The sequence below is a fragment of the Montipora foliosa genome, chromosome 5 (assembly GCF_036669935.1).
Source record: "Montipora foliosa isolate CH-2021 chromosome 5, ASM3666993v2, whole genome shotgun sequence".
NCBI classification, from domain to species: Eukaryota; Metazoa; Cnidaria; class Anthozoa; order Scleractinia; family Acroporidae; genus Montipora; species Montipora foliosa.
In genome coordinates, this window is record NC_090873.1 from 33,094,419 (window position 1) to 33,109,173 (window position 14,755).

Here is a 14,755-nt window from a genome sequence, read left to right on the forward strand (position 1 = left end):
AAAGCAAAAAAAAGCAAATAGACTTACGCTAGCACCAGCCCGGTGTGTCAAGTAAAACACCCGCCTGGTATGTTAGCTACGCCATGCTGATGCTGCTAATTGACCGGGTGAAATGGTTGTGCGCATGCGTGATGTGTTGGCCACAACGGGTTGGTGTTAGCATGTGTCACCTTGCTTTTTTTACCCTTTTTATCGTCCCAAATGCTCACCTTGTTTTTCATTGTTTTCCGATTGGCAAGGTGTTACCAAAAATAGCATTGCATGACTAACGTTACTTTCTAGAGGCTTCGCGAGAGTTCGTAGTTTGTTTATTTTTAGGTTTGTGCGTAAGCGTTTCTAAATCGGTTTATTTTGTAATCTTTCTATAATTAGATTGATTACCATTTTAGAAAGTTCTAGAAGCTTATTGTGAGAGTATATAAGTAGACGAGTCCAAGCGGAGTGTTTTTTAATTAGTTTTTTACAAGTGAAGAGAGTGGGCGTTAGCCGTGTTTAGTCAAGTGTGACAGAAACAGTGTTTATTCAAGTTGGCGGAGGCCGTGTAAGTTTGTCAAGTACGTGTTGTTAAGAGTTTTACTTCGTGGAAACTAGGTTCACTTTGGAATAAATCTTCTTGTTGTTGTTCCGACAACCCTGCGTTCAGTTTAGTTTGCAAACTACCTTTCCTCAAAACATTTGAACTCGTAACATTGGGGGCCTGTCCGGGAGAGGAATTCATTTGTTTGCCGACTACAGAAACCAGGAAAGGACAATTCAAGAAGGAGTTACATCTAAAGTAAGGAGAACTGTACAAGAGAGTATATTGTGTTTTTGCTGTGAAATACTGCTATGGAAATGGAAAAGCTTTTGCAGATGGGAAAAGAATTCGGATTGGAAGGAGCAAAGCTGCTCGAGTTTGTAGAGAAGCAACAAAAGTTAGAGGAAGAAAAACAAGAAAAACGTAGACAATTGGAAGAGGAAAGAGAAGACAGCCCCTTCACTACGGAGAAACCTGGCTGAAATCGTTGTTACATTAATTACTCAGTTTCGACTTAGACTGAGGAGTAGGCTGCGTTTCGTCGCATTCTGCAAATGTAGGTCCAATTTTCCGGCACTAATCATGATTATTGAGCCTCAAGGATCTAGTGATGAGTTTAGCTTCGAGTGCGACAGAGAACAAGAGATTTTGCAAAAACTGTCTTTTAAGGGAAAATAACTTTGTTTCGCAACAAAGCTGCATGCTTGATTACTGGAAGGAAAATGCTGGGCTTAAGACCTTAGAACACGAAGAAACTGATTGTATTTCGAAATGTTTTCCGTTTGCGTGTACTTAAAATTTCAGGTCCAGAAATATTTCGGTTGCAAACACACTGGACGAAATTCAGTCGGGTCTTGAAAAACCGCTTCCTCTTTAGCGGACACTGAAAATGCTTTATTTTCAAATACAATTAGCTGCCTGTAAGGTGATTAGCGTTGTTGGGTTGATGGACGTTAGAAGACTCGTCAAGGTGGTATTGGGCTCCCATGGCGGCTTGCCACGCTTTTTATAAGCTGGCCAATCTTACCATTTTTTGCTGTCTTCCTAATATATTTTATCGAAACCCAAGTCCATCAGGGCCATGATAAATACTTAATCTACGCATTTTGTGGCCAAAATACCATCTGCCGGAGGGCTAAATACCGTTGTCATCCCGTGAAATATCCTGTTGTTCAGTGGAACAAGCATGGCAAAACGACAATCGCTGTACCAGCAGCAGACCAGGCGTTCGGCCTTGACATTTATATCTTGGTTTGTGGTGATGTCCATCCATTACCTGGTCCCACTATCCAGGCGGCTGTGAAAGGAAGGAGAGTTTGCTATACCGCGGGGCAGCTAAAGCGCTTGCGGAAGTATTGTATCCGACCTATTTCCCTAACACCTATTCTATGTAAAGTCCTGGAGGACTTTGTGATCACCTGGATGGTCGAAGATTTTGGTGAGTATATTGATGCTGGCCAATTTGGTAGCCTCAAAGGATCTTCCACCACTTATTGCCTACTCGATCTAATACACAATTGGCTCTCTGAGCTAGAGAATACTGGCTGCTATCTAAGGGCTTGTTTCTGAGATTTTAGCAAGGCCTCTGACAGGATCAACTATATTATAGAGATCACCAAGCTTAAAGAGTTGGGCGTACGTCCCTCTATAATTCCATGGATATAAAGTTTTCTAACAGAGTGGAGGCAATGCATCAAGATCGGTCAGAGTACCTTTCAATGGCTCCCTGTTAACGCTGGGGTACCTCAACGGACTAAAATCGGCCCCATATTGTTCGACATCATGATAAACGATCTAAAATTGGCATCTCCGCGTTCTTCTTACTGGAAGTACATCGATAACGTGACTATCTTAGAAGTTGTGCCGGCGTGCGACGTCAATGCTTCAATCTGAGCTTGACGTACTCAAATCTTGCGCTGACAAAAAACAACATGAAACTCAGTCCTAAGAAATTTAAGGAGCTGAGGGTCCATTTTCGCCGCCATATTAAACATTTTCCACCAGCTCTAGTTGTGAATGGCAATGAACTTGAAACCACCGAAGGCCACAAAGTTCCTGGAGTCATTATTCAGAGTAACCTAAAATGTGATTCTCGTGTGAACGAAATCGTAGGCATGGCCTCAAATCAACTGCATATATTACGGGTGCTAAAGCGCAGTGGCGCACCTCCACGCGATCTCCTTTGAGATCTGGAGTACTGTTGCCCTGTGTGGCATTCCTCTCTCTCTCTGTCTAACTCTCAGAAAGAATCGAGAGAGTGCAAAAACGTGCGTTACGCATCATTCTTCCTGCCTCCCTCTACGAAGACGCTTGGATGCTGTCCGGCTGCACGCCTCTGTGCGCACGACCTATTGTGTGTGAAAACTTTTGAAATGATCAAGGAGCACGGATCACGCCTTCACCATCTTATGCCACCAACTCGGGGGCGTGCGCACTGCCGCTCCCTACGCTTTAACGATGGACCATCGCTGATGAAATGTAAAACAGAGCGCTTTAAGAAACGTTTCTTCCCCCACGTGTGCTTAAAGCTCATGGTCTCTAGCAGGATATTTTCCAAGTTATTAATTATATGTAGTAAAGTATCTATCATATCGAAATTGAAGGCTGTAAATTCAGAGTAATTTAAAAGTGCAAAATATGTAAATTCACAGTAATTTTAAAATGTAATGCCCAGTTCCCATCAAGTTGACAAGTTGTTATTTTAACAGGTTTATTGTTATGTAATGTAATGACGCAATTCGCTTCATACGCGACGTTTTATAATAAAATGCTTTAAATATTATTGTTATTATTATTATAATAATATTTTAATTCAATTTTTGGAGAATATAGGAAAGTCTTATAACGAAATTGTGGATACGAATTGACATTCGGAACGAATCATTATTGCATGCAAATAATGAAACAAAAAGAAGACTAAAAAAACCCGAGGGTTGAACATCACTCTAACCCATGAGATATCCTGCAATTAGAAAACGTATAATGGAAAACATATTTTAAGAAGTGTGGTGGAACTGTAAATGTCTATGAAACCATTTTCCAATTCTTATTTAATTCTGTTCTTCGTTGTAGAAAAATGTCAGAGACAGAAGCGATTCAATATGAAAAGAAAACTTCAGAGGATGCAAGAAAACGCCCCGAGCAACAAATCGTGTGGTCAAACGTTGCTTATATGGGGATGATGCATCTTATGGCGTTATACGCGATTTATCTACTGCCCTCGGCAAAGCCGCGGACCTGGATCTGGACCTGGCTTTGCTACTTTTTCGGAGGTCTTGGAGTCACTTGTGGATCCCACAGATTCTGGTCGCACCAGTCGTACAAAGCCATGTGGCCTTTCAGATTGTTATTAATGCTATTCAATCGCATGGCAGCACAAAATTCCATCTTTGAATGGGCGAGGGATCACTGCATTCATCACAAGTATTCTGAAACCGATGCAGACCCGCACAATGGTAAGAGAGGATTCTTCTTTTCACATGTTGGTTGGTTATTGATGAAAAAACACCCCGACGTCATAACGAAAGGAAAACAATCTGATCTGAGCGATTTGTACGAGGACAAAATCGTCATGTTCCAGAAAAGGTAATCATTGATCAGAGTTATTACGTGGTATGCCTAAGACTAGCCGCTTCCTTTTTATCGGTGAAAAAAGCAAAAAAAAGCAAATAGACTTACGCTAGCACCAGCCCGGTGTGTCAAGTAAAACACCCGCCTGGTATGTTAGCTACGCCATGCTGATGCTGCTAATTGACCGGGTGAAATGGTTGTGCGCATGCGTGATGTGTTGGCCACAACGGGTTGGTGTTAGCATGTGTCACCTTGCTTTTTTTACCCTTTTTATCGTCCCAAATGCTCACCTTGTTTTTCATTGTTTTCCGATTGGCAAGGTGTTACCAAAAATAGCATTGCGTGACTAACGTTACTTTCTAGAGGCTTCGCGAGAGTTCGTAGTTTGTTTATTTTTAGGTTTGTGCGTAAGCGTTTCTAAATCGGTTTATTTTGTAATCTTTCTATAATTAGATTGATTACCATTTTAGAAAGTTCTAGAAGCTTATTGTGAGAGTATATAAGTAGACGAGTCCAAGCGGAGTGTTTTTTAATTAGTTTTTTACAAGTGAAGAGAGTGGGCGTTAGCCGTGTTTAGTCAAGTGTGACAGAAACAGTGTTTATTCAAGTTGGCGGAGGCCGTGTAAGTTTGTCAAGTACGTGTTGTTAAGAGTTTTACTTCGTGGAAACTAGGTTCACTTTGGAATAAATCTTCTTGCTGTTGTTCCGACAACCCTGCGTTCAGTTTAGTTTGTAAACTACCTTTCCTCAAAACATTTGAACTCGTAACATTGGGGGCCTGTCCGGGAGAGGAATTCATTTGTTTGCCGACTACAGAAACCAGGAAAGGACAATTCAAGAAGGAGTTACATCTAAAGTAAGGAGAACTGTACAAGAGAGTATATTGTGTTTTTGCTGTGAAATACTGCTATGGAAATGGAAAAGCTTTTGCAGATGGGAAAAGAATTCGGATTGGAAGGAGCAAAGCTGCTCGAGTTTGTAGAGAAGCAACAAAAGTTAGAGGAAGAAAAACAAGAAAAACGTAGAGAATTGGAAGAGGAAAGAGAAGAAAAGCGTAGGCGGTTTGAAGAAGAAAAGGAAGAGAGACGTCGATTACTTAAAGAAGATAAAAGAAGAGAAGACGAAGATAGAGAAACTAGGCGACAAGAACGCAAACTGAGAAAATTGGAGATGGAAGCCGAGCTGTTGAAACAGAAAGAGGCTATTGAAGCGGCAAAAAGAGAACATGAGCTGCACGTTTGGCTGTGGAGAATGCTGACGGGCGTCCTGAAGTGAGAGAGGATAGGGCCAAGACACCCAAGCCTCCCTCATTTGTCGATGGCAAGGACGACTTGGATGCTTATTTACAAAGATTTGAAAGATTTGCAGCGACAGCTAAATGGGAGAGGACAGGATGGGCTTTGAAACTTAGTGCTCTTTTGTCTGAACGTGCACTAGGAGTTTGTTCGTGGTTATCTGAGGAAGCAGCCCAAGATTATGACCGAGTAAAGATAGCTTTGATGAAGGGATATGACCTTATGGAGGATGGTTATTGCCGTAAATTTAGAGCATCAAAGCCAGAAGTGGATGAGAGCCCAGACCAGGTTATAGTGCGACTGTAGAGATACTTGTTGCGGTGGTTGGAACTGTCGCATACTGAACGTTCTTTTGAAGGCCTGAAAGATCAAATTGTAGAAGAATAGTTTATTGACTCTTGTCCAAAAGAGTTAGCTATTCACCTTCGTGAAAGAGCCCCGGAAACGCTTGACCAGATAGCGAAAATCCCTGATCAATACTTGGAAGCTCATGGAAAGCACTTGTTTAGCGCTGCGATTAAGAAGCCGTTAGTACAGTCCAGGGCGGAAGAAACAAAGAATGCACAGAGTGATACAACAGCTCTTCAGTGTTACAAATGTAATGCCCCCGGACACAAAGCAATTAACTGCCCAACTCTAGCAAGAAAGTGTTTCCTATGTGGCAAGCAAGGTCATGAGGCGAGGAGCTGTCGATCAGGTGGACGGAAGTCAGGAGGCCAAGGTAAAGATGGTAACCCTGTGCAACGTGGTCAAGTTAGTGCTGGCTGTTTGGTTAAGTCACCAGATCTTAACGCTACCCCGGAGGAAGTCAAATCGTGTATCCAAAATGATCAGCTTCTGTTAGCCTGTGGCAAGAAAGTTCCGTTGCTAAGTAATGCCTGTGTTGAACCCTTAAGTGGAGTAAGAAGTAAGATGCCAGTTGTAAAAGGCAGAGTTGGAGAGAAGACTGTCGACGTTTTCAGAGATACCGGTTGCAGTGGAGTTGTAGTCAAGAAGGACCTTGTCGCCGAGGATCAGTTCATGGGAGATTTTAACGTCATGTTGCTTATTGACAACACAGCGAGGAAAGTGCCTATAGCAAGAATTTATGTTGATACGCCTTATCTTAAGGGTCATGTAGAAGTGCAGTGCCTTTCAGATCCTACCTACGACCTAATTATTGGTAATGTACGTGATGAAAGGGACGCACAAAATCCAGACCCCAGTTGGCAAGAGGCTTGTGCAGTGACTACCCGAAGCCAAGCTAGGAAAAAGGATGAACGCACGACTTTGAAGGTGCCTAGTACCCGTCACAACCCTATTGTGGATAGAGAGAAACTCAAGCAGATGCAGCGTGAAGATGAGAGTCTGTGTAAGTACTGGGATCGAGACGATGCGCTCGTGAAGGGTCAGGCAGAGATTTCCTTTGAAGAAAAATCTGGAGTACTGTACCGCTTATACAAGCATCCTTACGTGAACGGTGGTAAACCGCTTAAACAAGTTATGGTACCTGAGAAATTGAGACGCCCCATAATGGAAGTAGCTCACAGATCGATCATGGGCGGTCGTATGGGCATCAAGAAAACAACAGACAAGATCCAGAGTGCGTTTTATTGGCCTGGAATTCAAGGTGACGTCACCCGATAGCCAATTTCAGAAACGTGAGGAAGATGGGGATGAATTGCGACATGCAGCGCATACTGGGATCGTTTGGGTAGACAAATATTGCCATGTTGGAATTTTTGAACATGAAGCCCGTGAATTGTTGTGTGCCTCTTTGCACCAACAACTTTAGAAATTCACCTAATCTGTCTTTTTACCGCATCCCAAAGGACAGCAAATTGCAGAAGAAATATGTAGTGTTGATGAGAAATAAGAACCTAAAGTTAAAGTCGGGTAACACTCGGATTTATTCCGCGCATTTCGAAGCGGGTGAGAAGCTGAGCCGCAATCACCTACCAAGTATCTTTCCTTGGACCAAGGGACACAGCAAACAGAGAACTTTATCCAGGATAAGCCAGGAAGATTTAGTTAAGAGGGCAAAGAGTGAAGGAAAACCTGAATTGGAAGAAATTCTCTCGACCAGAGATGATACTGATAATATTGTTCCCCATCCAGAGTATTCTGTCAATCATTCTATCAATGCTTGTAGTTCGAATGAAGAGAATGTGGACCTCCTATCACACCAAGAATCTGATCATGACCAACTCAAAGCAGAAAACAAAGAATTGAGATATGATACTACTGATAACATTGTTCCCCATCCAGAGTATTCTGACAATCATTCTATCGATGCTTGTAGTTCGAATGAAGAGAATGTGAACCTCCTATCACACCAAGAATCTGATCATGAACAACTCAACGCAGAAAACAAAGAATTGAGATATAATTTAGAGGAACTGAAGTTGAAACTTAAGCAGATGGAGGACGAGCTTGAGTCTGTTAAAATTGAAAATAAGTCTCTACGACAGGACAATTACAAATTAAATCACCCTGTATTTGATATAACTAAGCACAAGGAAGATAGCAATATTGCATTTTATACGGGATTCCCAAATTGGGATACCTTTATGTTGTGCTATAACATGATAAAGGATTCCGCTTCTGGAATTATTTATGGTCAGTATAAAAAGAAAGACAGGGAGGAGAGTATCATTGGAAGACCAAAATCTCTTTCCATATTTGAAGAGTTTACCCTAGTGATAATGAGACTCCGTCTTGGACTGTTTGAAAAAGATCTTGGTCACAGATTTGGAATTTCACAGTCCACGGTGTCTACTATCTTCCATGCCTGGATACATTTTCTACACAAAGAGTTTGAAGGGTTTGTGTCTTTCCCAAAAAGAAGCTCGTTGCAGGAGAAAATGCCCAAAATGTTTAAAGAGCTCTATCCCAAAACGGTTGTTATCATTGATGCTGTGGAGTTCCGTATGCAGTCCCCTTCAGCCCTTGACCTCAATTCGGCCAGTTACTCATCATACAAAGGAACAACGACCATGAAAGGACTGGTAGGAATTAGTCCTTCGGGAGTGGTGTCATTCATGAGTGAGTTGTATACTGGTAGCATTTCCGACAAAGAGCTCACAATGGCCAGTGGACTGTACAAATTGCTTTCCCCTGGAGATGATGTAATGGCCAATAAAGGGTTCGATATACAAGATGGATGACCTGGCCAATTATGGAGTTACATATGAAGAAACATAAAAAAAACTTGTACAATGAAACCCCTACTACTCGCAGCTGAAAACGACCGTCACTTTATTCATTAATCAAATAGCTATAATTGATCGAAAGATATAGATAAACACATAAATGCAAATTGAATACATATGACAAACAAATGGTATGCAGTTAATATCACTGACAAATTGAACTTTCAGATGTCGTCACTTGACGCATTGAACAGTGATATGGACCAGCAGAGAGAAGAGGACATCCTGCATATCTCTGAAAACGAATATGACACTGCCGCCAGCATCAGTACTTTGGGAGATGTATGTACAAGAACAGATACATTATCCTTGATAGATTCGTCCACGGCCAACACTACTGAAGATGTGAACATGATACCAGTTACCAATATCGACGATCCGAAAGACATTCCGCCTACCACTTCACACAACACAACCTACAACACTTCCATACCAAACACAACATCACAACATAAAGGAAAACAACCTCTATCTTCAAAATCTGCCACAAATCACACAAACAATAAAAGAAAACAAACGCGTTCACCATCTTCCGACTCATCATCTTCGTCATCATCGCGATCATCATATGCACGTAGATTGCGCTCTCTCCACATATCATCCAAGTACAAAAAAAGCACACATCAATCAAATAACACACGTTCAAGACATCACCACAGCCGCAAGGAAACAAAATCACATTCAGCATCACTATCAAACACACACAAACCATCAAGATCTTCATCCCATACATCAAGGACGCTGGAAAACAACTCAAGATCACGTCATACATCAGAAAGGAACAGATACCACGAATACAATAGATCAAGTATTACTGAAACAGTAAGACAACGTTCGCGACAAAGATCGCCTAGCATAAGAGTGAACCATCAACAAAATCCTCGCCCACGAAGATGCTTTAACTGTGGTCAAACTGGTCACATCAAACGTGATTGCAGGCAACCGAGAAGACGAATTAGAGCCCATCAAAGCAAGAACAACAAGCCCAATACCTTTGTTTTCAAAGCGTCAATAACAAACTTACATATCCACAAGTAAAAGAGTTCAAGAAGCCTCGCAATAAATCACTTTAGATCAAAAGTGTCTATTCTTAAAGAAAAGAACTGGTCACAACCTTAACGGTTAAAACCAAATAGTTTCTCGAAAGTCTAGTTCCTTTTTTTCTTTCTGAAAACAGAAAACGTTCCAACTATATTTCTTGGTGACAACAATTTAACACAGAATCATTTATGGCTATCAACTTTTATTGCTAGGCCTCTTGACACTAAGTGCTAACGCTAACTCCTGTAACCACTTTAACACCATCATTAACTTCAATAATTCTTCAAAAAAACTTTAAAAAATATATATATATTCTAATTGTTCAAGAGACATACGACTCCCATCACCGGTGGAGAGGTAACACGCTTCGTAATCACGTAGGTTGGATATTTCCCGGGTAAAAGAAGATGGTCGAGAGATACGTGTCTTACTACATAAATGTCAAATTCCTTTTTTTCAAATTCCCTTATCACACTTCATATCATTGACTTTCTTTTCATTCCGGCAACAATGAGTCTGTGTCGTCAACAGATGATACCCCCAACGTTATCTTATGTCCTAAAATTGTTAAGCTTTTAGAACATAAGATGGCGTAAGGTAATAGTCGTTTTATGACGGGGACCGGATAACCAACCCTTTCTCCAATAAAGATTCCATGAAATCAATTGTCTTCTCTTTCTCTTTACTCAATTGCATATATTACATATATCCACACACTGTATTCCCCAATAGGCTGCGAAGCCATGAAAATAAACGCGAAGGAATGCTACCGAAAACGTTGAAGTTGCGCTCATCATCTTTTTTGTCGGAATCAACACTTGCGATAATGAATTTACTTTTATGAATGAGCGATGATAGACTTTCAAGGATAAAATAGACATTTAAAATGGTGCTTGAAAGTGCACTGTCTCTTGTCCGAGTCACTTCAATATTTAATCTCACTCAAAGGTTTGCATGACCGCAAATCCGTGCTCTTCGCTGTGAACTTTACCTTGTGGTAAACGTAGTACTCCAGCGATCCTGCATCCTCTGGAATTTTTCATATGGTTTCCTTCAACCAAATGACTAGGGTCGACGATGACCCACGCATTCTTTTGTCCCACCGCAAGCACCGTCAGCGACGACGACAAAACTTGCATCTGTAAGTATGTATATTCTGGGTGCATGTCGTTAATTGTTTCGTCAAACGAAATGTTATCAATTCGGGCACCACATTCGTTACCTGGTTCAAATATTCCTCCACCCAACTCAGTGGAACAAAGGCAGGAATTTCACCTTCGAATACCATTACAAGGTTCTCTCGAGGTGTCTACGGAAGCCGGTCAACCTCTACTAGGACATGTATAGTTACCGCTCGACCCGTTTCGACCAAATGCGATGCCAACCCCTTGAACAACTCGATCCTATGAAAGGTCTGAAATGGGGAATCCTCAAATCTTACGACGACGGCAGTCGGGTTGTCCACAGCGAGAAGAGACTCAGTGACCACCAAACGCTGCCTCTGTTGCATAGCGGAAGTACGCCAGGAAAATGTCACCGACATTGCAAATTCTATGATCAATTCACAGTACCTCTGTAAAACGGCACCCTCGTACGGAATATGTTGAATATCTAGAATAACAAACTCGCACACAGTTGCCAAGCGAAACGTTTTGTCGAGAGCGTATTTCTCAGCTTGAATGGCGAGACGCTGAAGGTTATCGAACTGTTGCAAATCATTGACAAGCCGTTTGTTATTTATTGGCGTTTCACTTCGTAAGGCCACAACGAAAGCTATGGTTTGTCTCACGATATTGTTCAAATGTTCGCGGTGACAGAATTTCGCGCGTGGATCTAAGAGACCATCGAGTTTTTCAAAATTACAACGAACAGCCTCAGTTTCTTGGAATGCTAGTACCCACGCTTTGTATTGTCGTAGCATGATGTGCGCTTCATCATCGGAAATCGCTCCTTCCATTGATCGAGTGTAATCTCTTCTAACAGAGGTGATGTCGGTGGCGTGGTGACGTCGCTAATCTGATCTTCGTCCCACGAACCAGGATGGATATCAATCTGTGAACCATACAACTGGTCATGCAATTCCGCTAAAATCCTTTCGGCTTCTTCTATGCGCTCTCCAAGAGTCAACAAGTGACTTTCGTGGTCAGGTACGTTTTCGTCGAGTTGGATCAATTTTAACTCTCTATTAGCAATCAAATTTCCCAGGTCTTGTAAGCGCTTTTCCATTTCTCTTGAATTTTGCATCGATGGTATCTGGGGTAGGCGAGACGTTTTTGACGCACCTTGGAAGTAGTCCTCTTCAAACTGTGGTGCATCATCTTGGTATTCCATGGACAAATTAGCCGTTCTTAGTTCGTTTTCGAGATGCGCCACGTGACGTTGTAGTTGTTTCATGGTCTGGCCATCGGCAACTCGAGCCTCTCGAAGTTCTTCTAATTGTCTTGTCAGTTGTTCGTTGAGAGACGCCAATCGGTCTTTTTCTTCGTGAATCTCTTGCAAGTGCCGCAACCGAGCTTCCAACTCGCTAGTGTTGCGTGTCAACTGATCGCGTTCCAAGCGGATCTCTGCGAGACGGCTAGGTGTTGCTTCATCGAGTTGTATGTTAAACGAATCCACTTGTTTTTGCCATTCGATTTGTGTATTTTCGTGCTCTTTGAGTAATTGATGATATTCTTTGGTTTTTTGATCGAGGTTCTGCTCGACTAGATGCAGTTGATTCTGACATTCTCCTACCTGATTTTGAAGAATCCGCTGATTGGCTTCATACTAGAGTTTTTCCTCTGCACAAAGAGACTCTCGATCTTTGTCCGTTCATTCTAGTTCCTTGTTACGAGTTCTTGTTTGTTTAATATCATTATTAAGACACTCTATTTCTGCACCCAAATCCAAAAATCCTTCGTAGCACTCGGCCTGATAACGTGCATACTCCTCTTCTATTTTTTGTTTTTCATCGGAGATGAGATTGCATTCAGTGGTCACTCGTGTGAGGTTTTCTTTGTATGTATTTAGTGTTATCTCGTACCCTTGGTCTTGATCGGCTTTTTGTGACTTTTCGGAGTTAACCTGAGTGACAACCGAGCTCCCCTTGCAAAATGAATTCCCAGTTTTCTGGAAATTCCTAGGAATTCTTAAAAATTCCCAATTATGCAAATAACCTCTGATCTGAAAAGCTTGGAATTACTGGGAATTTCTGGCAAAGGAAGATTCCAGTTTTGTCAGAACTTGGAATTCCTAAATTTATTATTCAAACTAAGCCTTCAGTAATTTTTTACATTAATATGCATTTCCTCCCTAAGCAGCAGTCAAATATATATATATGTTAAACAAAAAATTCCAATTACTGCAATGTACTCATATCTAACCTAGTTACAATCCTCAAAGTGTTCTTGGATTCCAGGTTCATAAAGCGTTTGTGATGCCAAATTCATAAAACATTCATCAACTGTTCCTTGGTACACAACATGTGTAACAATAATTACAGGTACTTCGCTAATCTTCATTGCTGCTTGCTCTGTCTTTGTGACTGATTGCCATTACTTGTTTTGCTATTGTCATTCTCACAAAACATTTTTTGTCAGAGTTTCAATAGTTGTGGATCATCTGCACACATTTGGCACACGGACAAGACAGAGGTGGTCACCGTTCCCATCGAGAAATAACACCTTTTCCTTGATTTCTTCAATTCGTTTTACTTGAAACTCTGATTTGAAAATATTTTTTAAAACAAGACTTGTTATTAGTAGTGAGAAGTGTACAAACTAAGATCCTTCTTATAACTTAACTTCTTAAATGTCCCAGTTACTGGACCTCCTAACAAATATTACTTATTTTTATGCAAGTGAAAAGTGCAAGTCACACTTCAGTAATAACAGCTCTGAAGTTTACTTGTTGTTCTTCTCTGAGTCAGCTATCAACAAAATTGTTTTATGTTTTGTAGGTCTGGTATAAAAATTTACTAGTAGTATAAAATGACAAGCTTTGAAGAAGTCAGTTCTGATGATGACTTCAACTGCTTTCATTATAATTTCTAATATTCAAATTTATTTATACCTTTCTTGCTTCATCCTTAATGTGTGATGACCAGCCTCACTAAAGAAGAATGGATTCTGGAGGTCCGGCTGTACTTCTCCCAAAGACTGCCAATGTGATACCAGACTGCTTATCCCACACAAAATACTCGACCTCTCCAACCTTGCCGCATGCAAACAAGACAACATAGGCATTTCTCTTTACCATTCTGGTATACTCCTTAGAGTAAAACACTTGTCCATTCTTGACAATTCGTAGCACTTTAACTTTGTTGCCTCCATTAACTTCCATGTCAATCTTCTCCGCTAACTCCTGTGGTAGCCCTACCAGTTTCTTGGCTGCTCCACCAGTGCAGCAATTCTCTGCCTCCTTTAGATTTTTAACTCTAAAACATGAACGAAAAAAATAAGTAGATTAACATATTTCATACACAGTGTATTTTTATCCTTGCCTCTAAAATCCCACACAGGGTTTAGAACACATGAAAGCTACAAATTTCGAGGCAAATAAAAGGTGTAGGATACACACTCAAGTGAAGGAAAGTTGGGCCCTAGGGATACCCACGCGGCTAAGTCATCTCATTAATCTGCTGCGTTGCCAGCGTGGTAGCCTTGATGGTGTAGTGGCTTAGCATGCCCGACTAGTAATCAGGGAGGCGTGGGTTCGAGTCCCGCTCAGGGCAAAAACCAATTTTTCGGATGGGTGTGTCAAAAGGTAAAATGCACAGTATGCATTCTTTTCTCCTGTATATAAATTCAAAATTGCACAATTATAACTTGTTTCTCCAAATGAAGTTGGAAAAGTAAGTTATTAATTTATTTCATTTAAATATATAACAATTCAATTATACAGTGGAATCCTCTTAATACAGTCACAACTGACTATTTAAACTTTTTCATGCAAGTCGTTTACGAAGTGTATAGGGCACGACCCTATTTATAATTGTGTCAGTGGGAATAATGCTTGTGCATTAACATCAATTCCGGTCAGGAATTCGACCTGTCATGCGATTAAGTAAGACCTTTCACCAAAACCTTTTTCCACATCACGTTCATCCATGAACAATTTCCACCAGCGATTTAAAGAACATACCATATGAACTATCTGACGAC

General features: G+C 41.1%; 3 protein-coding genes and 2 pseudogenes across 3 annotated transcripts in view; 2 read left to right on the top strand and 3 right to left on the bottom strand.

The window, feature by feature from the left end:
• Positions 1-3,369: 3,369 nt before the first annotated feature.
• Positions 3,370-4,139, top strand: LOC138002620 (acyl-CoA desaturase-like; annotated as a pseudogene).
• Positions 4,140-7,109: 2,970 nt separating this feature from the next.
• Positions 7,110-8,528, top strand: LOC138002621 (uncharacterized). Its single transcript, XM_068848628.1, has one exon. The coding sequence runs from the start codon at positions 7,110-7,112 to the stop codon at positions 8,526-8,528; it is 1,419 nt and encodes a 472-aa protein (XP_068704729.1).
• A 2,976-nt stretch (positions 8,529-11,504) lies between these two features.
• On the bottom strand, positions 11,505-13,169 carry LOC138002623 (golgin subfamily A member 4-like). The gene is made up of 2 exons (XM_068848629.1): positions 13,152-13,169; positions 11,505-12,347 (listed from the first exon to the last, which is right to left on the bottom strand). Exons 1-2 carry the CDS (start codon positions 13,167-13,169, stop codon positions 11,505-11,507), a joined length of 861 nt encoding a protein of 286 aa, XP_068704730.1.
• On the bottom strand, positions 12,874-14,738 carry LOC138002624 (uncharacterized; annotated as a pseudogene).
• The window catches only part of LOC138002627 (neurochondrin-like), a gene marked incomplete at its 5' end in the record, with an annotated part of 58,229 nt that continues 57,372 nt past the window's right edge, over positions 13,899-14,755 (bottom strand). The window contains one exon of the mRNA XM_068848632.1: positions 13,899-14,028. The remainder of the gene's footprint in view (positions 14,029-14,755) is intronic.

Excerpts from the sequence above, each read along its gene's own strand:
- LOC138002621 (XM_068848628.1), top strand. The coding sequence starts at position 7,110 with ATGAAGCCCGTGAATTGTTGTGTGCCTCTTTGCACCAACAACTTTAGA.